Below are 24,508 nucleotides of genomic sequence, written 5' to 3' on the forward strand. Positions count from 1 at the left end.
CAGATACTGTAACCCTTAACCCAATTCCTTGTAGCCTATCTATAATGAGTGCAAGGTGTACAGTGCACAAGGGCCCTCTGTCTAGGGGGCCCACACCCCATGCACCCATTCCTTGAATACATACTGCTCCAGAGGCACATGTCGGTGGAGGCAACGCTGCTCATGTCACAGACAATATGCTGCGGTGATTCTTCTCCTGATGTTTGCGCATGTGCATGCCATTTCTCAGGAGACCTGCACATGTGCACTAGGCTCTAGTACAGTGCTGGGGCCTCCTAGTGACTCTAGTGCTCAGAGTCTACTGGGCTGCTGGCTAGATATAAGGGGGCCACATACAGGCTGTGCACATGCCTACTCCTCTCTAAATGTGCCCCTGCCAATCCCCTAAACTGACCCTAACCCCTAAACTAATCCTAATGGTTCATGCTGTCTAGGACGACAGTCAAAAGGATGACAACTATTGGTCGACAGTCAAAAGGTCGACACAAGTAAAAGATCGACATGCATTAAGTCAACATAATTAAAAGGTCGACACAATCAAAATGTTGACATGTGTATATGTCGACATAGGTCGTGTGCCATATCCCCTTGCATGGCTCGCTGCGCTCCCCATGCTTCGAGAACTATTTTCTTCTCTTTCTCTAAGCCCATTGGGACGGTAAAGCATGAACAAGTCGGTAAAAAAAAAAGCAACCTTTTTGACCACGTGCACTTACTGCAGGTCAACCTTTTTTTTATGTGTTGACCTTTTGACTGTCAGCCAATGGTGGTCGACCATTTGACTGTCGACCTAGACACTGTCCACCTAATGGCGCCTTCCCATTTTTTTATTTGTACATGCCAGTGTATATGATATGCTGGATAATAAAAGCATTAGGCTGCTCCTCACATCTAAGGGGGAAATTTAAGTGTTGTGGGCACCAGCTGCCATTAGATGACGCCTGAAAGAACAATTCCAGTAGTGTTCTGTTCCGGTGTGCATCGCGGCTTGTGCTGACATTACTGTTATATTGTTACTCCATTTTGACAGTCTGGTAACTAATACTGCATATTATACAGAAAAAAACATTATTACTTGTGTTTTCTTGATAGGAGACTATGGAATGGACAGTATAACAAAAAAAAGTTACGGGGGTGAAGCTACCGGAAGAAGTAAGATTTACTTATTGTCTTTTTCCTTTGTGTCAAATTATTTTTGTCAGATTACTGTATAAAAAGATACTGGGCCAGATGCACTAAGCTTCAAAATGTATAAAATGGAGAGTGATAAACAGACAGCCAATCAGCGCCTACCTGCCATGTCACAGGCTGTGTTTGAAAAATGGTAGGCAGGATTGGTTGTTTATCACTCTCCTTTTTATCACTTTTGAATCTTAGTGCATCTAGCCTCTGTATGTGTTCAAAAATTTAAGCTTGGTACATGCTAGATGATGTGGACAAGACGTAATCGTCATTTCGATTTTAACTTTAACTGCTGGGAAAACAATATAGTGCGTACACACTGCGCAATCTTACAAAGGACCAAACAATGTATTATGCACTATAGGTTGTTTAGTTGTAAATTATAGAAATGTATATTGCGCTTTTTTTCCAAGCTAGACACAAGTGAACACAAAAACTCTTCTTAAATAGTGTTACCCTATCAGCATCTAACGGCTGTCTAGTCCCGCCTTCAGCACTGTCCGTACTGGCTGATATAGACAATTTGCATTCCCATTCGTCTCAAAACACCATATCGTGTGATTTATCGCCTAGTGTGCACCCAGCTGATTATAACATAACTGTAGAAACATTTTAATTATACTTTTTACATATTTCATATTTTAGGCAATAGCACAAATGTTTACATTCTGCATTTAATACAGGAATTGATTTTGGCTTTTGCGTGTTACTGCTGAATTTGCATTGTAGATCTTATATTAAATATTAAACCTTTTTGTGTATATATATTTAGGATTGAAAAATGGGATACTCCTTCAATGCGCTAATAACTAATGTTTCGGCAGCAACTCAATTTGTCCTCCCTGTTAGTGGAGGAAAGGGAAGGAAATGGAGAAAAATGGAAAAAGAGTGCGCCACTAGTACATATCACCACCACAACCGCTGTAGTAATTTACAAAGTCATAAAATTTAGTACATTTTAATGCAAAATCACATAAAAACATTTGGTAAAAGATTTTGTCTTGCAATTCATCAATTTCATACGACGGAAGTGTCTTGTTAGATTTCACATAAGACAGAAAATACCCAACGCGTTTCGTCAACAAGTGACTTCCTCAGGGGTAACAGTTCAATATGAAGATCTTTAGCACTGGATGTGCAATTAGCGTATACCAGTGTCCTATCGATATTACAAGTAGGGGGATCTCCAGTGGATCCTATTGGAATGTGCACAATAAGCAGTATCCAAATTGAATCAAAATTTTCTAAAAAATCAGGTAATCTGGCAGGAACAAAAGCAGGCAAAATTTTCCCAAACACCTTTAGTGTAGTGAACAGGGCACCAGTCTGTCGGCAGTGGATGACAGACTGGTGCCCAAAACTTTATCACTTCATCAAGCTTAATAAATCTGCCCCTAAGTTACAATTATTAGCACCCACTTGTTTAGTAACACCCATTCTAAAACTGTGCCCTTATTTTCTCTGCTATAAATACCTTATATACAGTATTATTTGCAGTAGATGTGGGTACAAGTTCCTTTGTCACAGAGGTCATGTGGTCAATTAGAGCCAATATACTGGAAGCTGGCAGCCTGATGATGTCACAGGGGTTTCTCAGAGCATACTAAGCAAACTTCTGCCAAAATATGTGCAATTTATTTTTCCACTTACAGCATATGTATGAATATCTATATCTGCCTAGAAGATGGCTTCCTTTATTTGTAATGTAAAAAGTATTCCATACAGACAATACTGATACTTTAGTCTAATATCATGTCATGATTTTACGCTTGAAACAATAAATGGATTCATAAAACATTATATACCTTTCCGTGTTGACTTGTTGATCTCTATTGTCTATTTTTCAAAAATAGATCAAATTATTTTCTTATTTTACAGCCTTTAGTGAATCAGTTTCCAGCTCATCAAGGCTCGTATCATTGCCACCAAGTAAGTTGTCACGTTTGCTAAGTTCTTTAGGGTTTCTTTGAAATACTATTAACTGTGTAATAATAATAATAATAATAATAATAATAATAGCAATAATAATAATGGTACTTCATCATCTTTGCGTCCACCGCTTACGCCAGTTACTTTAGCCACTTTCAGTAAAGCATCATCGTCCTACTAAAGTTAATAGATGGTGGCGTGGACACAGCAGGGTGGCGTGGACCCAGGGTGGTGGTGTGGTACCCAAAGATTCCTACGTAAGTTCTGTAGCATAAGCAGTGGCCGCAAAGATGAGGAAGTACCATAATATTAACTAGATGATGTGCCCAGTTGAAACAAGGTTTGTTGGATGCGATATGTGACCCCTTTTTCCGGACCACTCGGCAGGTCATATGATTCAGGTCACCTGGCAGGTCACATGATCCAGGTCACCCGGCAGGTTGCCTTCTCTCCTGGAAGTAATCGTCAGTGTCTTTTTAATGACCATATTCTTTCTATACTTTTTTTTCACAGAAGGAACAAACACTAGTGGTTCCAAAATTTCATACCAGGTGGGAGGGGGTAGTACAGAAAAGAAGACTCTGGTACAAAGCAGCAGCGGTACTTATATCACATCAGGTACGTATTATCCTGCCCATATTACCATACAATTCTGGAGACATGCCTCAGTATATTCACTTTCCTGTGTTGTGTATATTTGTAAATAGATAGAGATAGATACTGATTGTAAGTAGGGACCCCAGCATTATCAGACTGCACAGTCACTAAGACACAATTAAAGTAAGACCTACAGTACAGTATACTGTATATTCATGTAGTATATCAGTTGTGGGGCCCCTTGAATTACTGTGGCTGGACTGCTACAGGGCATTCCAATAAAACACTGATTTGAGCACTGTATAGCATTCCTATTGTTTGTGTTTGTATATGTTTCATTTTTCACTCAATTGGGGTGATTTGGTTGGGGGTGTCCCATGCCCTAGACTTAAATCTTTAGAAGTTTAGGGATCATCATCTACCCAATGAGGTTACCTGGATGTAAGATGTAACCCTGGCGGAGAATATGCAAAAAAAAAACTCTATTTGTTGCAGAATGTATTACAATTAGTAATGTTTGATTAGTGCACCTGCATCTTCGTTTTCTTTATTTGTTTGACACTTTAAACCTCAGCAAGGTTGTACCTCTCATTACATAGTGATGTGCAGTCTAGGGCCCCTCTCTAGTTATACTGTAGATCAGGGGTAGCCAACTCCAGTCCTCGAGAGCTACCAACAGGACACGTTCTCCAGCTCACCTCGCAGGTACACAGGTCACTCATTACTGACTGACACATTTTAAAAGATCCACAGTTGGAGCTAATTACTTCACTTGTAAGACTGTGAGAAGACCTGGAAAATGTTAACTGTTGGTAGCTCTCGAGGACTGGAGTTGGCTGTAGATAGATAGATAGATAGATAGATAGATAGATAGATAGATAGATAGATAGAAACAAACTATAACATGCCAAAACACACTATTTGATGCATGCTGGAACAGTCTGCAATACATACGGATTAGTTCTTGATTAGTAAGTAATATAGGACTCCTTTATACCATAAGAACAAGGGGTAAAACATGTTTATGGATGCAAATAAATGAATACATTTATTTTGAAATTCAGCCTCCGCATCAGCCTCAGGCGGCGGCAGCTCAAGAGCAAATATCAGCGCATCTGGATCAAGATACAATCAGTCCGCCGGTTCCACCCTATCAGCATCTCCAAACTCTACCTTTGATAGGAAGGTCTTCGTCTCCAGTTCTCGCCAGGCGGGTTATGAAGGTAGGAACTGTCTATTGCTCTCACTGTGCTACACATGGTTCTCTCAGAGTAATAAACTTTCTGGTGCAGTTAGATGACCAGGAATTCACATATGCTTTCCATTTTAGGAAGTTCTAGTGGGAATTCTTCACCGGAATACACCAGAAAAGAAATGGGTATGTGGTACTAAAATATATGTATTAGATACAGGGGTATATTGAATAATAACAGTCTGGGACCGTATGTATTTGTAATCTGGGAGGTATGTATATGTGTTTTTGTAGGCTTTTTTTTTTCCTATGAAGTTTCCAATTTTTAGGGTACGTGTCTGCTTTGTAGTGATTGTGTTTACTGTTTTTTTTTTACAGCATCTTCTTCTAGCAGGGGTCGCACCCAGAGCAGAGGTAAGTACATATGTTTTGTGCCAGTGATGAATATGCAACATGAAGAGTTCTTAGAATTTAAGGAAGATTAAAATCTTCCAATCAATTTCTAGCTATTGTTTTTATAGAATGTACTTGATAAATGAGAGAAAGCTGATTGGTTGTCTTCTTTATTATGTTATACCTATATCTCCTCTTCAGTAGAGTAAAACAGTTACAGGTACCTGAAACTTTATTTTCACTTAACTTAAATTCAGTAAATGTATTCAAGAAGAGCTATTCCAAGGTGCAATGCTATTGTTTGCAAAGGGTGCGATGGGCAGTTGCCATGGTGTTTTTCTGCCTGCAACGGCACCTGCACTCTCACCCTTTGTGGGCTGAAGTCAGCCAAACTTTGCACAAAATTGCCACAAGCACTGTTGTGTACATTTGGCGCACCATAAAGTGCGGCCCTTGCTGCAATGATCGGATTATAGAGTTGAGTACCATGTGTATTTTTATTTATGACTTGTATTTGTTCTTATTTTATTATTCTTATTTTACAGAAACTGAAATCCGCACCCGTCTCCAGAGCGCATCACCCTCCACAAGATGTAAGTTATTCCATCATCTTCTCTACTCCACTCCAGAATGGTACTTCACGTCAATAGAGTCATTTACAATATTTCTCCCACCATATTACAACCATCTCCTAACTGTCATATGAAAGAATGGGTTTGAAAAATGGCAGTTAAAGATGATTAGTTGGTAGCTTTTTTTCCCACTTTATCACTCTCCAAGCCTTAGTACATCTGCCTCAAAGTGTAAAAACAAGGAGGGTGTAAGGCATATTAAACACACACACACACACACACACACACACACACAAACACACACACACACACATGGTTATATCATTTCTCACCTTTATCTTCCAGGGACAGAACTTGATGATGTGAAGAAATTGCTGAAAGGCGGCCGTTCCACCAGTGTCAGCCCCAGCAGATCCCCAACAAACACCCTCCCCATTCCCAAGAAACCAGTATTGGAAACAAAGGTTGTGACAGAGAGCTCACAATCAGGTCAGTGCCCTTTTTTATTACTATAGAGCACCCCTACGTTACTTAGAGATGTATATACCAAGCACTTAAAAGAGTGGAGAAGGGGACCAGTGGAGATGTCCCAGCTGCTACCAATAAGCTTCACGATAACAATCAAGTACATTCTATAAAATGATAGGTAGAAGCTGATTGGTTACTATATCCAACTTCTCTACTGGTCCACTTCACTCTTTTCACTGCTTGATACATGAACCCCTATATCACTTGTTGATCATCGTGCGCTAAGTAACGAATGGCTCCTTGGTACAGTTTCAGGATCATATGACACGACCATACTAGATTCCGCACTCCCATCATACATGTGGACCTCCACACTTCCCGCAGGATCGTCCATGGCTGGCTACCACAACAATATGGGTGGAATGGGTTATGGTTCATCTATGATGAACGGCCATTCTTCCGGATCAGGTATAAATGCTATAAACAGTAGTAAAGAAGTTTCACTCTAAATTGTTTCCTTTGTTTGATTTTTTTTATCTGACTTGTTTTTCTCTTTTTTATTATTATTAGTATTTGGAATCCCAAACAATCTGGCCCCCAGTTCTCCTACCCTTCATTCAGGGCTTAACACCTCCTCTGCAGGTAACCCCCTCACTGACTTCACTAGATTAAATATACAGTATACCTCCTTATATAAGCCATGCTTATCCTCTTGTACCGCTGCTGTGTATTCACGTACAACAACAGGGGTGGCCAAACCTGTCCTCAAGATCTACCAACAGTTCATGTTTTTCAGGCAACCTGTGAATCTATAGTAGGAATGAAAGCAGCAGGTTTGAATATGTGACAGTTAGTAATAACTACAGCTGTGCACCGGCTAGGTGATTTGGAAAACGTGGACCATTTGTAGATCTCCAGGACCGGTTTGGCCACCCCTGATTTACAATATGTTCACTCAAATGCATAAAAATCAGTATAGTAGAACCATTTTTGTTTCATCCTAGTATAAGATTCAAGCTTAACTATTAATAATAATTAATATGTAGTACTACTAATAATAATAATAATAGGCTCAACATAACCATAGTGCCTTGTACCAAATACAATAATAAAAGAGGATATATTTATTAATGGGTAAGTCCACCCAATAATATTAGCTATCTGCAGTCCAGTGTTCCTCTAGATCATGGGTCTTCAAACTGTGGCCCTCCAGATGTTGTGAAACTACATGTTCCAACATGCATTGCCACATTTTTTTCCTATAAGAGCATGCAAAAACTGTCAAGGCATGCTGGGACATGTAGTTCCACAGCATCTGGAGGGCCACAGTTTGAAGACCCATGCTCTAGATCCTGTGGATTCCATAATGCCGCAATGGTCAATGCTTCATCTATTGCCTGTGACAAGCATGCAATAGTGTTGTCAAGCCCCTCCTCCACGAACCTTCTATTCATACGGATGTGGGGGAGGAGCTTTGACAAACAGAATGCCTGCTTGTAGTAAGGCATGTCTTAATAGCACCAAGTAGAACACAGCAGAACTTTTAAAAACATTAGGTTTTATTTAGTGAATTTCACACTAAAGTGAGCTTTAGATCGAGTTATTTCTTAAATCGATAGTCATGTTGATATCAATTAATATAACAGTCTTGATAATAGAAAACATGGAATTGTCCTGATGCACTGTGCCTGAGTATAGATGCCAAGCCCTAACTGCCCCTGGGTGTTTTTAAGATCAATTGGAATTTTCATGATTTGTTCTGAAAGTTATATGAAAGCACATACATGGTGTAACAACAGTCTGTCACATATTGGTTTCTTCACAGTATTTGGTATGCAAAATAATTTGGCCCCAATGGCAACGCAAGGTATGCTATCAGCTCAGGCACCTGCTCTCAACAGTGCTGCACTATCAGCAGGCTCCGCAGGTGAGTGTACGCAGACTAATGCACTTCCCAGAATGCCCACAGTTCTTTGCTGGAGTCTTTGCATATTAATGAATATCATTTTGCTCTTTTAGGATATGGAGTGCAGAAAAATGTCACCCACAGCATGCAAAGCTCAGGCGGTGGTGGCAGTGGTGGTGGAGGAAGTGGAGGAGGTGGTGTAGGTGGCGGAGGTGGTGGTGGCGGTGGTGGCAGTGGTGGCGGCGGCGTTGGAGGTGGTAGCAGCGCCGTCACCTCATCAACCGGTGAGTTATTAATTTTACTAGGGGTACTTAAGGGTAATAATGAAGCCACATGCCAATACTTTGAATTATCAACAGAATTGAAGTGTTCCTTTATATTAGCCCAGTGGTTCCCAAACTTTTTCGAATAACAGCTCCCTTATTGAAAAATGTAGGAAAAAATATAAAACTAAGAGAATTATGTTTATTTGTCATCCTTAGGGTCTTTTATGTGGTGAGGGACAGGATTCACTACTGTTTGTATGTTATGATTGGCAACCACCAGCACTGGTTTGGTCTATTACAATAATGAAAATTTTTTAATTGGTCATTAAACGCCAATCCAAGGCACCCCTGCAAATGCCCTGTCCTGAGGCACCCCAGGGTTCCATGGCACGTAGTGTGGGAACCGCTGTATTAGCCAATATTTCCAAGCAAGGACAAAAAGAACATGATAGAAACTTAACTAGGTCCAGGAGGGAAACATTCTTCAATTAAGGGAAGACACTGGGAGAACAGGGGACATTTGAGAAAAAATTACTTCACAGAACAAGTAGTGGACACGTGGAATAGTTTCCCATCAGAGGTGGTAGAGGCTGAGACAGTAGAGCAATTTAAACATGCTAAAAGGTCCTCTCTGGGACCAAACTTGCCAAAGAGGAATAAGAATATCCTTAAGATGGTGCACCACCCAGTTGTCAGCACCAGATGATGTCTGACCACACCCCCACACATGACCACGCCCTGTGTTACTGGGTTGTAACCAATCTCCTGATACAAACAAAGGGGATAGTAAACCAACCGGCGCTTCACTTCAAAGCTGCTGCAAAGATCTATATAAATAGCAACTACAAAATGCTATAAAAACAGAATATAACAAAGAAAAAAATATAAATCACTGCGCTGCTTCTCCTCTCAAAAAGTGAAAAGGCAGTATCAGTCTGGGCTTTCACTGTATTCCTTTGTCTGATGTTACTCCTTTGATATGTATTTCTCTCCACAATATGAAAAAGAAAAAATACAGAGTACAGACTGTCAGATGGTGTTTTTTAAGGACAACACAATATTATTCTCCAGAACAAGAAGGGAGAGAAGGGATCCCAAACTCCCCACGGTTAAGTTGCTTACACTGCTTACACTATAAGACGTGTGTACAAAACGCATCTGGGTATCTTTTATGGGACCACCCGAAACATGCTTAGGGTGGTAGAGACTCTTACATGTGCTTACATATACAATGCTGAAAAAACCATATCACGGTATCTTTAGTGATCCAAAGAATAGAGCTCACACTATCTTATGTGGTGTGACGTGTGACAAAACTTGGAAAGGTATATTTTCCATCATACAGTGTACCATATGCAAAAGACAAAAGAACTCCTCATGGTGCAAATAGGTTAAAAACTCATGAGGCTTTATTAACAATGTAAAAACAAAAGGCCAAGCCTCGTACCGTAGAAACAGGGATAACAGTCAGAAGATAGATGGAACCCGGGTAACTCCTGCTGCAGACTTCCAACCTGGTCTCAGGTAGCGTGGATGGCCTCCTTAGATACACTCCTCCAACATGTTTCGACGCTCCAGGCGTCTTTCTCAAGGTGGAGTGTGTATAGGGTGCGCCCTGTATTTATGTCCCCATTCACCCGGAAGTTTTTAAGGTTAAACCGGAAGTGATGCAAGGGGTGCTTAAATTAAAAAATAAATAAGCGATATTAAAGCTTAAATATATATAAGCTTTAATATCGCTTATTTATTTTTTAATTTAAGCACCCCTTGCATCACTTCCGGTTTAACCTTAAAAACTTCCGGGTGAATGGGGACATAAATACAGGGCGCACCCTATACACACTCCACCTTGAGAAAGACGCCTGGAGCGTCGAAACATGTTGGAGGAGTGTATCTAAGGAGGCCATCCACGCTACCTGAGACCAGGTTGGAAGTCTGCAGCAGGAGTTACCCGGGTTCCATCTATCTTCTGACTGTTATCCCTGTTTCTACGGTACGAGGCTTGGCCTTTTGTTTTTACATTGTTAATAAAGCCTTATGAGTTTTTAACCTATTTGCACCATGAGGAGTTCTTTTGTCTTTTGCATATGGTACACTGTATGATGGAAAAGATACCTTTACAAGTTTTGTCACACGTCACACCACGTAAGATAGTGTGAGCTCTATTCTTTGGATCACTAAAGATACCGTGATATGGTTTTTTCAGCATTGTATATGTAAGCACATGTAAGAGTCTCTACCACCCTAAGCACGTTTCGGGTGGTCCCATAAAAGATACCCAGATGCGTTTTGTACACACGTCTTATAGTGTAAGCAGTGTAAGCAACTTAACCGTGGGGAGTTTGGGATCCCTTCTCTCCCTTCTTGTTCTGGAGAATAATATTGTGTTGTCCTTAAAAAACACCATCTGACAGTCTGTACTCTGTATTTTTTCTTTTTCATATTGTGGAGAGAAATACACATCAAAGGAGTAACATCAGACAAAGGAATACAGTGAAAGCCCAGACTGATACTGCCTTTTCACTTTTTGAGAGGAGAAGCAGCGCAGTGATTTATATTTTTTTCTTTGTTACAACCTCCTGATAGTCCTGAGAAAGACCCATGTAAAGACTCATACTAAGAGGTTTACGTATCAAGAGTTGCAAGACCCATGATCTAGGATTGTGCTTTTAATTGATAATGATTAAAAGGGCAACGCATCTACAAGCAAGGCATGGTAAGTAGATATCGGACAGAAACACCAACCCAAATGATGGATTTTGCAACTCAACTCTTGATAAATAAACCCACATCGGGTAAATGTACTAAAGCCTCTAAAAATAAAACGAGGTGATGTTGCCCATAGCAACCATTAAGATTCTGTCTTTCATTTCTCTAGTACATATTATAAAATCTTAGACAGAATCGGATGCAATGGACTACGTTGACTCTTTTGATCTTTAGATGGTTTAGTAAATTACCCCCTACAGTATGTGTCATATTGTAGTGCATGATAAAACAATATATCCTTACAGTCATCGGTTGACACGAATGTCTGAAACGTATTGGTGGCCGGCATAAAAATTAGTTTCTCACAATCCATTAATAGCTGAGTCTCCTATTTTCCAGTTACCAGCAGTAAAGTTCAAGGTGAAGAAATCCTCAGCAAAGACTACAAGTTCCTCCTGCTGGAGAAGGAAAAGGCCCCAGCTAAGAAGGACGGGGACATGCTGATAATGTCAAAAGACAGTGGCAAGGTCTTCACAGCCTCCAGCATTGGCAGTTCAGGTATGCAGCCCCTGCCTACCAACCCAGTATTCTACAGTGCCAACTCCACCAGCGCTTCCAAGAGTCCGAACCACTAATATCCCCTAATCACTACAGAGGTTAAGGCGTATCTTCTCTAAACCTATATGGGTACTCCAAGCACTGCTTTGTTACCTAGATAAGCCTTTTAGTTAACAAGTGGCTTTCCACCAAATGTTCCGCTATATTTATTACAAGTTATCTTATTAGCCAATTCCCAATAGGGCATTCAGTAGTTCCCCTACTGTTGAAGAGTCATAGGTTGCCTAGATATTTGGTTTCCGCCAGTGCTGGATTAAGAATTTGGGGGGCTTAATCCAGACAGGGGGGCAACCTCCCACTTGTCATTACTGGCTGCAAACTGTACAGGAGAATATTACACTGTCAAAACACAGAGTAAAGGCAGTATAAACTTGGTCAACGGGTAACTGCAGGTAACTGCAGGGGGGAGGGGGGGATTATTATGCAGGGGGGGGTTTATATATATATATATATATACAGTAAATATATATATATATATATATATATATAAAAAGGGGTTTATCGGAGAGCGCTGAGTTTAGTACCACCTAGTCACTTCAGTATAAATTTCTTACTGCGTAAGACACTGGTAAAATTTATAACAATTTATTGTCCCCTTCCCGAATGAGACGTGGAATCCGTAAAAAGTTCTTTATTGAAACCCAACGCGTTTCGTCAGAACGACTTCTTTAGGGGTAAGACAGAATAAATTTAAATGTATGGTTTAATCAGCGTTTTGAATCCATACAGGATAATGATAAAATCAGTAGATAGTAAACCAAGTGAAAGCAAAGACTGGCTTGGTAATCTGATGTAATTTGAAAGTAGGGATGAAATCCTTGAATATTGGAGTTTTACAGGGTCCCTGAACAGATGACTCTGGGGGAAGCTGTTCTTTAGCTTGGTGTACTGAATGACACCAGTATGGACCCGATCCTTGACAATAGGATACTGGAAATCACTGGGATGATGACTTTATCGGAAGAATCCGTCTAGCTGGGTGTATACTATAATTAAGGGTGTGATCCTAGGGTGTAGGATTCACCATACCAATATGGTGGAAAAGATAAGTAAAGGCTACACCGGCCTTATGTGTTAAAGAAAAACAACGATCCTCAGGAACAGGGCTCACAGAATCGTATAAATATAGGTAAATTTTCAGATACCAATGGGAAAATCGAAAGAGTGATTCGGTTTTGGGATATCACTTCTCAAATAGGTCACCACAGTGTAGCAAAATTCAAAAGCTCCTTCACTGGCTGACGATGTTTGTCTGCAGCACTACCCCACTCCCATGCACAAAACATTAAGCTAAAAAAAAACAAAGCACAGGGGCGCGCCCCCCCCCCCCCCTTAATCCGGCCCTGGTTTCCACATTAAAGCTCTGCAAAGACCACTCTACCAATGGATAAACTGTAGACTGTATAAATTACTGCCCCCCAACACCCCCCCCCCCCTCGCCCAACTCAACTAATATTTAACTCAACAGTGAGATGCATGTTACATAAATACATGTGTACATGAGTGCTTTAGTCATGTAAATAAAACAATGGAATCTAAAACCCACCATTTCTATTTTGGTAGCGCAGTATAGGTGTTTAGTCACATGCTGGGAATGTGTGCCAGGCAGTCCTGGGCATGGAAGTGCCAGTTAGACATTGACATTTCTTACTTCCATCCCCCAGGTTCCTACGGTGATGAAGGTCTGAAGAAAGAAAAACTATACACAAGTGGTGGGGAATACAAAGGAGAAGCTAATGGTATTAATTAAATTCCTTCTTCACAAACCTTTTTGCTGTCCTGACATTGATATGTGCCATGGTACTATAATGAGTTCTGTTTCCGCTATAGGTGGTGTAAGGGTAACCAAAGAGAAATCCACGTATGCGGGTAAGAAAAGATTTTCATTCTAAAACTCCAGTGATCTGATGTTAAAGTATCCCCAGCCCGTATGGCTGCTATTTATTATCATTCACTTACATATGGAGCCTTCTTCAACTAGCCTTCGCTGGAGAGTCTTAGTGAGCCATGGCTCACCAAGGCTTATTATCATCTTTTGTTCTCAGCTGCAATACAGTACATAGAATAATACAGTAGAGGATTAGCAGAGGATTAAGCCCTGGCTCACTTAATCCTATTAAAGGGCTAGATGAGGATGGCTCTATCTGTATATATAGTGTTGGCTCCAGAGGTGGGCCTGCAGCACAGTTCAAAATTTTAAAAAGGGGAACTCCACCAACTGCCAGTCCACTTGGAATGGCAGTTGGTGGCAGTGGGTGTGGCTCCCCTATTTGAATTTTGAACTGTGCTGCAGGCCCACTGTAGTAGGGTACACTGAGACATGATATGCAGGGCAGCCGAGAGGAATACCGGGCTCGGGTAAAAATTTAGGGGTGGGGCCTAATCACGGGAGGCGTGGCCACCTCCCACGGTTAGGCCACACCCCCAAATGTTTAGAGGGGGTGAAAAAAACACTCTAAAGTCGAGGGGGGAGGGGTGTTATTGCCCCCTCCCCTCAGCAGCAGCAGCACACACCTACAGCATGTGCTGTGCTGACAGCAGGCTCAGCATGAGCACTCACGCTGTCAGTGAGACGCTCATGCTGAGCCCTCTGTCAGGTGTGTGCTGCTGCTGCTGCCCAGGAGGGGGAAGGGGGGGGGGGTCGGACCAGGGCCCCTGTCGGGCCCCTCCAGCAAGCCTGGGCCCGGGTAATTAGTACCCACCCTCCCCCCCTCTCGGCAGCCCTGATGATATGGACATGACCAGGAAGTTAGGGGTCCCTACTGTATCTGGGCATTCTGTAATGTTCACAGGGGTTATTCTGTCCCCACAGAGATACACCGATCTGATGGCTTGAAAGCTGGCGCTGACCAATACGGGGAAAGGAGGGAAGGTGGTACAGATGCTGTCTGTGGTCCATGTGGTAGCTGCTGCAAGTGGTGGATGTGGCTACTTGGTCTAATTCTGGGACTGCTCTTCCTTCTCGGACTGCTCTTCGGGCTCATATCTCTATGTAAGCAATGAAGTCCAATGCTCCTCACCGGAAGGTGCAGCTCCTTGTGGTGGCAACCTTACAAACATTTGCACTGTACACAGGGCAATCTTGAGATGTTATGGGTCTGGGTACTGGAGGTGAGCAAATACTGGAGGTGTTGCCACCAGGATACCAAACGGAGATTTGCCCTCTTGTAGGAACTACACAAAATGTGCCTGTATATTTTTCAATTTTGTTCTTTTCATTTTTTGTTTTCTTTCTTTGTTTTTTTGTTTTTCTTTTTTGTTCTTTTATTTCGTTTTGCTGTTTGTATGTGCACATAGCGGCAAAATGAATAATGCGGAAACCCCCTTAGCGAGTTCCTTCTGTGAATTTTTGATTCGTCGGGGAGCTTGCTGCCTGATTTAAAGGTAGGCCAATGCCTGCTCAGGCTGGTGGCTGACATCACATGACGTCAGCACCCGCCCTCTCTTCGGCGGTCTTCAACGGAAATAAAAATCAGTTTAGACTCACTTAAAATCTGAGAAATCAGTCGATGGTGGGCGGTCATCGAATGATTTCTCTTCCCTTCGCCCCCACATCTTCAGCCGATATAACGTATCTAGAACCTGCAAGAGAGTTTCTAGTTCAATTTTGAAAAAGTATTCCCACTTTGTGAATGACTTGTTTGTTTCACCAAAGGGCAAGACGTGAAGAATTTGAAGGAACGTGTGGACAATATGGAAGGCAGGGCGGTAATGGGTCGCTTGGAGGCCGGTCCGGTACGTGCATCAGAAGTTAACTTAGCCAGCTCGTTACCAGGCGCAGCCACTCTGAATGTTCAGGACAAGGACTCCATATGGTTATATGTTCGGGAGAAAATGGCATCAGACAAATGTAAGTCGATTGGCTCCATCTTCGGCAACATCAAGTGATTGGAGCAATGACTGTAGCAAAACGCATTGAAACCAGTCAACAGCACTTTTCTGATATCTGCCGATTCCTTCTATTATTTATATAAATCAATGCTAATTAACTGGTAGCTAGATAACGTATGGCTTATGATGCCTTTTCAGCCAGGAGGCATTATCCCTGTAAATATTTTTTTAAACATGAATTCACAAATGTATGCTTACCCATTAGTGACATACAGTGTTGCTAAAGTTACCCACACAAGTAGTGACCTTTTATACCAATGCATTATATTAACTCTTTGAGTGCCAAGTGAATTTGTCAAAATTTGTGTGAAAATTGCCAAGCAAACATTTGTATTCATCATAATGACCTGTAATGTTCACCTTATATAGGAAATATAATCTTTTTTACACATTTTTTAATTTTAATTTATATAACAAATGTGAGCGATATTGGCATTTTTAGCAGATATTTTGTGCATCTATCACAGAGATGTTGGCACTCAAAGCATTAATCTTGGTCTTATGATTGGTGTTATTTGTTGGTACCATTAGACTTGGAATGTAACTGTGTTCTTATGTCATAATCAAGTGCCCAGTCACTGCGTGTTTATAGGGATTACATCTTTTGGGAATTCCCAATGCATATTGCACAATCAATTATACGAAGATTCATTTCAGTTCCAGCGCCACTAGGTACTGGCTACCTTCCAATAATAAAAGAATATCACATTTATGTTTACATTACCCATTTGGTATAAATATAGATGGTATTTGACAATCTCTATGGGTAAAATGCCACCCAAGAAGTTTTGGAGTCTCCACTTCCAAGTTTGTACTTGACCCCATGAAAGCCTGTTCTCCATCAGTATACACAGATACAATTATGCAACAGTAATTTTTCCCATCAATTAAACATAGATGAAGGTCCCGAAACTACATGTGATAATATCTGAATTCTGCACTACGGAGCCGATTTCGGTTGGTTCGGTAAGCTGGAAGATCAAAGATCGCAGCTTACGAGCGCCCGAGACACTGCCCATAGCCCATCTGAACGGCCTCCCTCCCCCGCTGCTTCTGATTCCCCTCGTTAACTTGCGAGGAAATGTGTAATGAAGACACATCCCCCACATCATTCAAGGTTCACAGACCATCAAATGATTCTCCTGGCTTTGCAAATATAAATGGGAACTGACTTTTCCCATTTATAGCAACGGTACGATGACAGGACAGGCAGCTGATGTCATGTGACTTCAACTGGCCACCCCTGGCAGACATACTCCTGCCCGCATCCCCATGGAAATGCCCTCCTATAACGCATAACTGATGGAATGGAATGGCAATATCCCTTAACAAGAAACCATGACGTGACGTGTATAGGGAATGACATGTAACATAATCTGATCTTCTGCACGCAGTACAGTTAGCCATAATGTGGGGTTATCATGCAGCCTATCAAAACCCAAGGGGTCGGTGACATCACTAATAGTGTACATCATGCCTCAGTTATGTCACTGACTATATCAGCAGGGCAGAGGGAGAACCATATACTGTATACACACTGACTGATATCATTCACTACCAAACATTTTCTTTCAAAGTAACAAATGCTTTGTGTTTTTTCCATTGTTAAAAGAATAGTCTCCCTAATGTCTAAAGTTATTTTGAAATAGTAATAGATAGGGTACCTACTGCCTATTCACAGTGGAGGAAGCCTCATCTCTATGATGTATTCCTCTTTTTACTATGTGTATTTTATGTCATCTTTTCATTGTTGTTGTTTTTTTTTTTTAATTGTTATGTTGTCTTTTGTAGCTGGAACGTTTGCTGGGGTAAAGGGTGAACCTGGACCGAAAGGTAAGAAAACGTATATTTTGTTAAGTAATACAAAATAAAACCTATTGTTTGGGGTATATTTCCTAAAGCTTCTAAAAATGAAAAGAGGTGATGTTGCCCATAGTAAACCCTTTAGATTCTGTTTATCATTTTCTAGGATGCCATAGAGAAATAATAGACAGAATTTGATGGGTTGCTATCGGCAATGTCACCTCTTTTCATATTTAGAAGCGTCAATAATGCCCCTTTCAGACCGCACTTTGGAAACGGTATATTGCCATTTTTTTACCGTTTTAAAACGGTAATCTGTGTGGTCTGAAAGGTGCAGATCCAATTAACCGGTTTGAAAATACCGTTTTTTCAAACCGGTTAAAATGCAGGGTCCTACCCGTTTCAGACCCGGTATAAGGCTGCTTATAAGAAAAGTGACTTTCGGAAAATGGCTACCCCCACACGAAAGACAGTTTTTTAAAATGGATTTTCCGGTACTTATGTAGTAACTGGGCTGCCGATTTTGAAATCGGGTCCATCGCATCGCATCGCACCCGACCATATCGCATGCGATGCGATGCGATGCGATGCGAAGCGATGGACCCGATTTTTCCATAGGATTCAATGTTAAAATGGACTGAGTCCATTTTAACATGGAATTCAATGGGAAAAGGGGTCCTTTTCATACCCCTACTATCCAAGTGGGCATGGAGTTGGATATAAACCTGTGGCGAGCGTAGCGAGCCACCGAGCCCGAAGCGTGGCGAGCGTAGCGAGCCCCGCGAGGGGACACAGAATACCGTCCCCTCGCGGGGCTCGCTTCGCTCGCCACGCTTCGGGCTCGGTGGCTCGCTACGCTCGCCACAGGTTTATATCCAACTCCATGCCCACTTGGATAGTAGGGGTATGAAAAGGACCCCTTTTTCCCATTGAATTCCATGTTAAAATGGACTCAGTCCATTTTAACATTGAATCCTATGGAAAAATCGGGTCATCGCATCGCATCGCATCGTATGCGATGCGATATCGTATCGCATCGCATCTGATTGTATGCCTTAACTTAAGGCATACAATCAAAAAATCGGCAGCCCAGATACTACATAAGTACCGATTTTCCTATGGAGACATTTTCCGAAAGTCACTTTTTTTTTATGAGCGCATCGGTCCTTAATACTGCCGGGATCTGCAACCGAACTCAGGTACCGGCTGCACGGAGGGGAGGGGGGAGCTGCACGGAGGGGAGGGGGGGACGCGGGACGGGGCTGCACGGAGGGGAGGCGGCGCTGAAGGCTGCACTGGCTTTGACTCTGTATTTGGAAAGTTTCCAAAAACGGGTCTGCCAGTGTCAAAAAATCGGCACTTAAACGGTAATATACCGTTTAAGAGGTGCGTTGTGAAAGGGGTTTTACCTGGCAGACCCGTTTTTGGAAACGTTTTCAAATACAGGGTCAAAGCCAGTTATGCGGTCTGAAAGCAGCATGAATGTACCCCTTTATTTATCTAACAAGTAACAGCTAAGAATGTATCATTTCCATTGGTTATAAAAAAATGTCACCCTCACCAGTATGATAGACAGTGGAAGGACTGGTTGGAAAACTGACTAAAGGTCCATATACACTGGGCGATTTTGCCCAGCCTGTATGGACAGCCATGACCGCTGTCATCGCTGGGGGGAAAGCCGCTCAGTGAGCGGCTTTCCCCCTGCCCGGTGCTGTCAGCGGGGGGTGGATGGCTTTGCATAGCACAGCGCTATGCAAAGCCATCCACAAAGCTGCTCATCTGCTGTCAATACAAGCAGATGAGTGGCTTTCCCGGGGATGATGCCGGAGCGCACAGCAGCGCTCACCGCCAAGCCATACACACTGGGCGGCTTTGAGCTGAAAGCCACTCAAAACACCAAGTTTGAGTGGCATTCAGCTCAAAATCAACCAATCTGTATGGGCCTTTACAGTATTAGTTAGACAGCCTTTAAATCTCTAGGGGGAGAATCTCCGCCCCCCTTCGCCGCCCATCGCATATTTAATTATCGCATATGTTCTAACATATGCGATAATTAAGGCAAAGGACAGCTCTTGCGTTAAGAGCTGTCCTTTGCGGTGAGAGTCGCCGGGTCCCAGCAGGTCCCGGCGGCTCCCCCCTCCCTCACACACCCGGCGCTGCTGCTGCTGCGCCGGGCTCTCCTCCTCCCTGCACCCGGAAGAGGATCAGTGCAGGGAGGAGGTCACAGGTCCGGGCAGCACAGCTCTGTGCTGCCCGGACACAGGTGAGGGAGGAGGGGGCGATGCTGGGCGGCGGGGGGGGGGGGGGTCGGCACGGGGCGGCGGAGGGTTGCGGTAGAAGCCCATTGGCTTCTATGGAGCATCGCCAGATTTTTCTGGCGATGCCCCCCGCCGCGGTAACCCGGCGGGGGATGCTTACAGCATTTTTCGCTTAGAGAATCTCCCCCCTAGTCTGTTAAAGTGCCTTGAATCAAAGAGCACTATAGAAATTAAATTATTATTATTATTCATAATAATAATAATAATGATGATAATAATAATAATAATAATAATAATAATAATAATAAAAAATAATTACACATTTGTTAAAGCTACCAGGAACATTACATTTTTGTATTAAAATATTATTGACCACTAGGTGGTGCTAGAGCTGTGCTTTATATTACAACAACCCATTACAAGTACTTATTATATTAAGTTAAAGTACAAGGCATCATTCTGCTAAATATGAATTAATCAACAACAAAAACACAACAACAAACACAGTATAATTTTCACAGCCATTTTTATATTGCCCTTGCTTTTGCGTCCTTAATTGTTCTTGTGTTCTGTTCACTTGTAGGTGATTCGGGAACACCAGGCGACAAAGGTTAATATTTAGCAATTTTCTTCTTCTTTCTTCTTATTTCAACTAGCACACATGGCATGTTACTCTGGTCAAAGCCAGCCATATCATCCAATTCCAATAGTATATATGACGTATTATATTTCAGCTAACAGAATCCAAAGACCAGTAGCATTACAATACACAAGTGTCATTAATAGTATAAACCCTACTTACTGATGTCATCAGTTGGTTACAAAATGGTGACCTATACATTTGTAGTTTTGAATGTTGTGATAAAGAAATACCATTCCTTTCTGTAAGTATATACTGTGTGTATATATATATATATATATATATATATATATATATATATATATATCGCTACTCACTAAGTGGTCTCTCTACAAAGCATTAGTTAGGGAAAAAGTAGGCAGAGATAAAGTACCAGCCAATCAGATGCCCATATACCGATTTCACCCGATTTCTACGGTTCATGCTGTGATCAGGCTCAAATTGGATGTGTCTGACATCGGATCCTATATGCGGTCCCGTGCGCATTTGATCGGAGTTGGAGGTCGGACAGGCTGCACATAAGATAAATCCGTCAGCGGCTTTTTAGCATCCGCGGATGTATCATGTCCGACCCCCGAGCAGGGAAGCGCCAAGCAGAAGAGGCATTCTCCCTGCTCTGCAGCTGGCGCCAGATGGCGGGTGGCTGTAGAATTAAAAAATATATATTCAAAGGAATGGGTGGCCGGTGATTGGCTGAGAGAGCTAAGCAGTCGTCCATTCTTTTGAATGTGTTTTTTCTTTATACTCCTGCCTCCCACCTTCAGCTACCTGGGAGTATTGAATGCAATTTATCACATGTAAAAATGCTGCATCAAGCACCAGATCGTATGTGTGCCCTCCCGGGGAGCTCAGGGGAAATTGGGTCCAACTTGTCCTTAGGACAAGTTGTACAAGTGTATGGGGACCTTTACTGTCCTTTTCCCAAACACATTTAGGAACTATTGGCTGGTACTTTAACTCTCTCCAAGGCTTAGTACATAGACCGTAAAAATCGTAACCGTCACCTCTAATGTACTTAGCATGTCATAGTGTGACAATTAGCCATGTACTATATACAGTAGATTTGCTGTTACATAATGAAATCAGTATTATTCATCCTAATTTATAATTTTCTTTAGTATTATGTAAAAATGATTTATGTATATCTATCTATACTAATAGGTGACAGAGGATTCCCAGGTTCTCAAGGTAAGCAAACATTAAACACAAATTTACATGGCCAAATGTAATAGGGTGTGAGAATCAGAAAGTGAGAGATTTTGGGAGAGTTTTCCCATATTTTTCAAGCGGCAATCATTTACATGGCAAAATCAACCTGGTTTTGCATTGTAAATGATTGCCGCTCTAAAATAATGGGAAAACTCTCCCAAAATTTCTCACTTTCTGATTCTCACACCCTATTACATTTGGCCTACAGACTATAAATATGGGTATACCTAGTGGCGACTCCAGAGGTCGGGCTTCAGCACAGTTCAAAATTTAAATAGGGGAGCCACACTAACTGCCGCCAACTGCCATTCTAAACTGACTCAGTTCGTGTTTTTTCCCTTATTTGAATTTTGAACTGTGCTGCAGCACCTCCTCTAGAGTCGTCACTGAGTATACCTACCTAATCATATGGAACAATGCGAACGAATGATCATGGAGCAAAACACGAACTACTATAAATTTGTATGTTGATTTTTAGGACTATAATCTAGTATTTAATTAGATTTTACATTGCAAATGATTCTCGATTCACCATCTTCAGTATAACTGAGGACATCTAAGCACATGTACAAGACATATTCTACAAAGAATACATGTTTTAGTTGGGGGTGCACGTTTTCTCCGCACAAGACGATAATAATTTTGAGACGTGACTAACAAATTAGGAGTTCTTGGCAGCAATATAATTACAATATTTAGTATAAATTTAGCATTTATTTTATTAATTCAGTATTTGAATTAATCTAATTAAAATAATGTGGTATTTTGTATACTGTTATTCACAAAATGACTGTGGTTTAACAATATCATTTTTTTAATTTTTATTTGTAACCCAACAGGAGCTCCAGGTCTCATTGGTCACCCTGGTGCAGAAGGACCAAAAGGACAAAAAGGCAATTCAGGTGAGGAATTTGGAGAGGTTGAAGAACCATTAACCTACCTCATGAGAAATTATATTACAGTGATATGTAATATACTTTTGTAAAGTAGTTGTAATATAGCTGTTGTAGGTTGAAATGTATCCCAGTAAAAGTGGACCTGGCCAGTCATCTTATAGTTTGAAAACATCAATACACTTGTATCCATAGGTGACCTTGGTGGGGAAGGGCCAGCTGGGCAAAGAGGACGAGATGGCTTACCTGGACCTCGCGGTGAACCTGGTCCACAAGGAGTTGGAGAAAAGGGAGACAGAGGTAAGTTATTTTCTACATACAGTTCAGACCAGGTCCATCAGCCAAGAGTTTAAGGTACTTATGTAGTATCTGGGCTGCCGATTTTTTGATTGTATGCCTTAAGTTAAGGCATACAATCAGATGCGATGCGATGCGATATCGCATCGCATCGCATACGATGCGATGCGATGCGATGACCCGATTTTTCCATAGGATTCAATGTTAAAATGGACTGAGTCCATTTTAACATGGAATTCAATGGGAAAAAGGGGTCCTTTTCATACCCCTACTATCCAAGTGGGCATGGAGTTGGATATAAACCTGTGGCGAGCGTAGCGAGCCACCGAGCCCGAAGCGTGGCGAGCGAAGCGAGCCCCGCGAGGGGACGGTATTCTGTGTCCCCTCGCGGGGCTCGCTACGCTCGCCACGCTTCGGGCTCGGTGGCTCGCTACGCTCGCCACAGGTTTATATCCAACTCCATGCCCACTTGGATAGTAGGGGTATGAAAAGGACCCCTTTTTCCCATTGAATTCCATGTTAAAATGGACTCAGTCCATTTTAACATTGAATCCTATGGAAAAATCGGGTCCATCGCATCGCATCGCATCGCATCGCATCGCATGCGATTTGGTCGGGTGCGATGCGATGCGATGGACCCGATTTCAAAATCGGCAGCCCAGTTACTACATAAGTACCGAGTTTAAATTTAAATTTGTAATATCCTGTTGGATTATGTCATTGTTTCTTAAGGATGGATTTTAGATTAGTAATGTAATCTTCTCAACAGGTATGCCAGGAGATCCAGGTCTGCCAGGAACATCAGGCTTGCCAGGACAAATGGGACTTAAAGGTAATGAGATAGAAATCTAGGTTCAGGCCTAGCTCAGGAGCAAAGAACCAGCAGATCTCTAGAGGATGTGAAACTGACGTTTGTATAAAACTCTTCAGGATGGACCGGTATCCATGGTCTAGATTAAATAAAGACTATAGGGCCTATTTATAAAGCTGATCCCTTCCTAAAATTAGGGAGAAACTTTCTTTTTTACATGATTAGGGCAATTTAAAGTTTCACGTCTGTTCAATAATTTAATGCTAGAGGATACAAGTTTGAGGTCTGAAGTTTGTAATCATTTACCAAGCTTGAAACGTGGCCCCCAATTACGTCACATGGCATTCGCCATTGTAGCCAGTTAGCTTAGTTTAGCCAATGACGGATCTTACTAGTACTGTAGCTAAGACTGGATGCATATCAATCCTGATGGACTCATGTGGACATCACCTTTTTGCCACGAGTGAAGTAATTTTGAATGGAACAAAATTATAACCCGACAACCTCCTATTGGACCTTCTACCTTGACAAAATGCAAGGCAGAAGGTCTGAAGTTTGTGGCAGCCTTGACTTGGCAAAGTCAAAGTCAAGGCTGCCTTGAATGGATGTGGGACAAAATGATGGCCATTAAGAAAAAGTACCCTATGGCACATTCTTTACTACACTATGAATATTTGCATATTCTCACTAGAAAAGACTCTCACTTCTAGTGGTCATTATGGTAGCATTGAGATTGACAACATATGGCTGCAATCCACACTTGGCTAACATTCACTTTAATGTAACAACTTAGTATGTGAGTAAGTATAACTGTTACTGTTACCAGGGGTTAAAGTGGGGAGGAATTGAGTTCCACCACCTGTAATGGTGAGGT

The 24,508-nt window shown here is 41.8% G+C and overlaps 1 protein-coding gene across 1 annotated transcript in view; it reads left to right on the forward strand.

Annotated features, from left to right (window-relative positions):
- Positions 1 to 24,508, forward strand: part of COL17A1 (collagen type XVII alpha 1 chain) — an 89,372-nt gene that overhangs the window by 24,686 nt on the left and 40,178 nt on the right. The window contains exons 2-23 of the mRNA XM_083150217.1: positions 3,061 to 3,111; positions 3,625 to 3,729; positions 4,773 to 4,931; positions 5,039 to 5,086; positions 5,279 to 5,314; positions 5,839 to 5,886; positions 6,211 to 6,354; positions 6,643 to 6,801; positions 6,904 to 6,975; positions 8,159 to 8,260; positions 8,353 to 8,415; positions 11,599 to 11,772; positions 13,497 to 13,571; positions 13,663 to 13,701; positions 14,645 to 14,824; positions 15,488 to 15,682; positions 17,515 to 17,556; positions 20,368 to 20,394; positions 21,586 to 21,612; positions 22,473 to 22,535; positions 22,722 to 22,826; positions 23,593 to 23,655. Of these exons, the coding sequence (XP_083006343.1) occupies positions 3,061 to 3,111; positions 3,625 to 3,729; positions 4,773 to 4,931; positions 5,039 to 5,086; positions 5,279 to 5,314; positions 5,839 to 5,886; positions 6,211 to 6,354; positions 6,643 to 6,801; positions 6,904 to 6,975; positions 8,159 to 8,260; positions 8,353 to 8,415; positions 11,599 to 11,772; positions 13,497 to 13,571; positions 13,663 to 13,701; positions 14,645 to 14,824; positions 15,488 to 15,682; positions 17,515 to 17,556; positions 20,368 to 20,394; positions 21,586 to 21,612; positions 22,473 to 22,535; positions 22,722 to 22,826; positions 23,593 to 23,655 (1,977 nt within the window). The remainder of the gene's footprint in view (positions 1 to 3,060; positions 3,112 to 3,624; positions 3,730 to 4,772; positions 4,932 to 5,038; positions 5,087 to 5,278; positions 5,315 to 5,838; positions 5,887 to 6,210; positions 6,355 to 6,642; positions 6,802 to 6,903; positions 6,976 to 8,158; positions 8,261 to 8,352; positions 8,416 to 11,598; positions 11,773 to 13,496; positions 13,572 to 13,662; positions 13,702 to 14,644; positions 14,825 to 15,487; positions 15,683 to 17,514; positions 17,557 to 20,367; positions 20,395 to 21,585; positions 21,613 to 22,472; positions 22,536 to 22,721; positions 22,827 to 23,592; positions 23,656 to 24,508) is intronic.

The sequence above is a fragment of the Crinia signifera genome, chromosome 6 (genome assembly GCF_055691185.1).
Source record: "Crinia signifera chromosome 6, ASM5569118v1, whole genome shotgun sequence".
In the NCBI taxonomy this organism is placed as follows: Eukaryota; Metazoa; Chordata; class Amphibia; order Anura; family Myobatrachidae; genus Crinia; species Crinia signifera.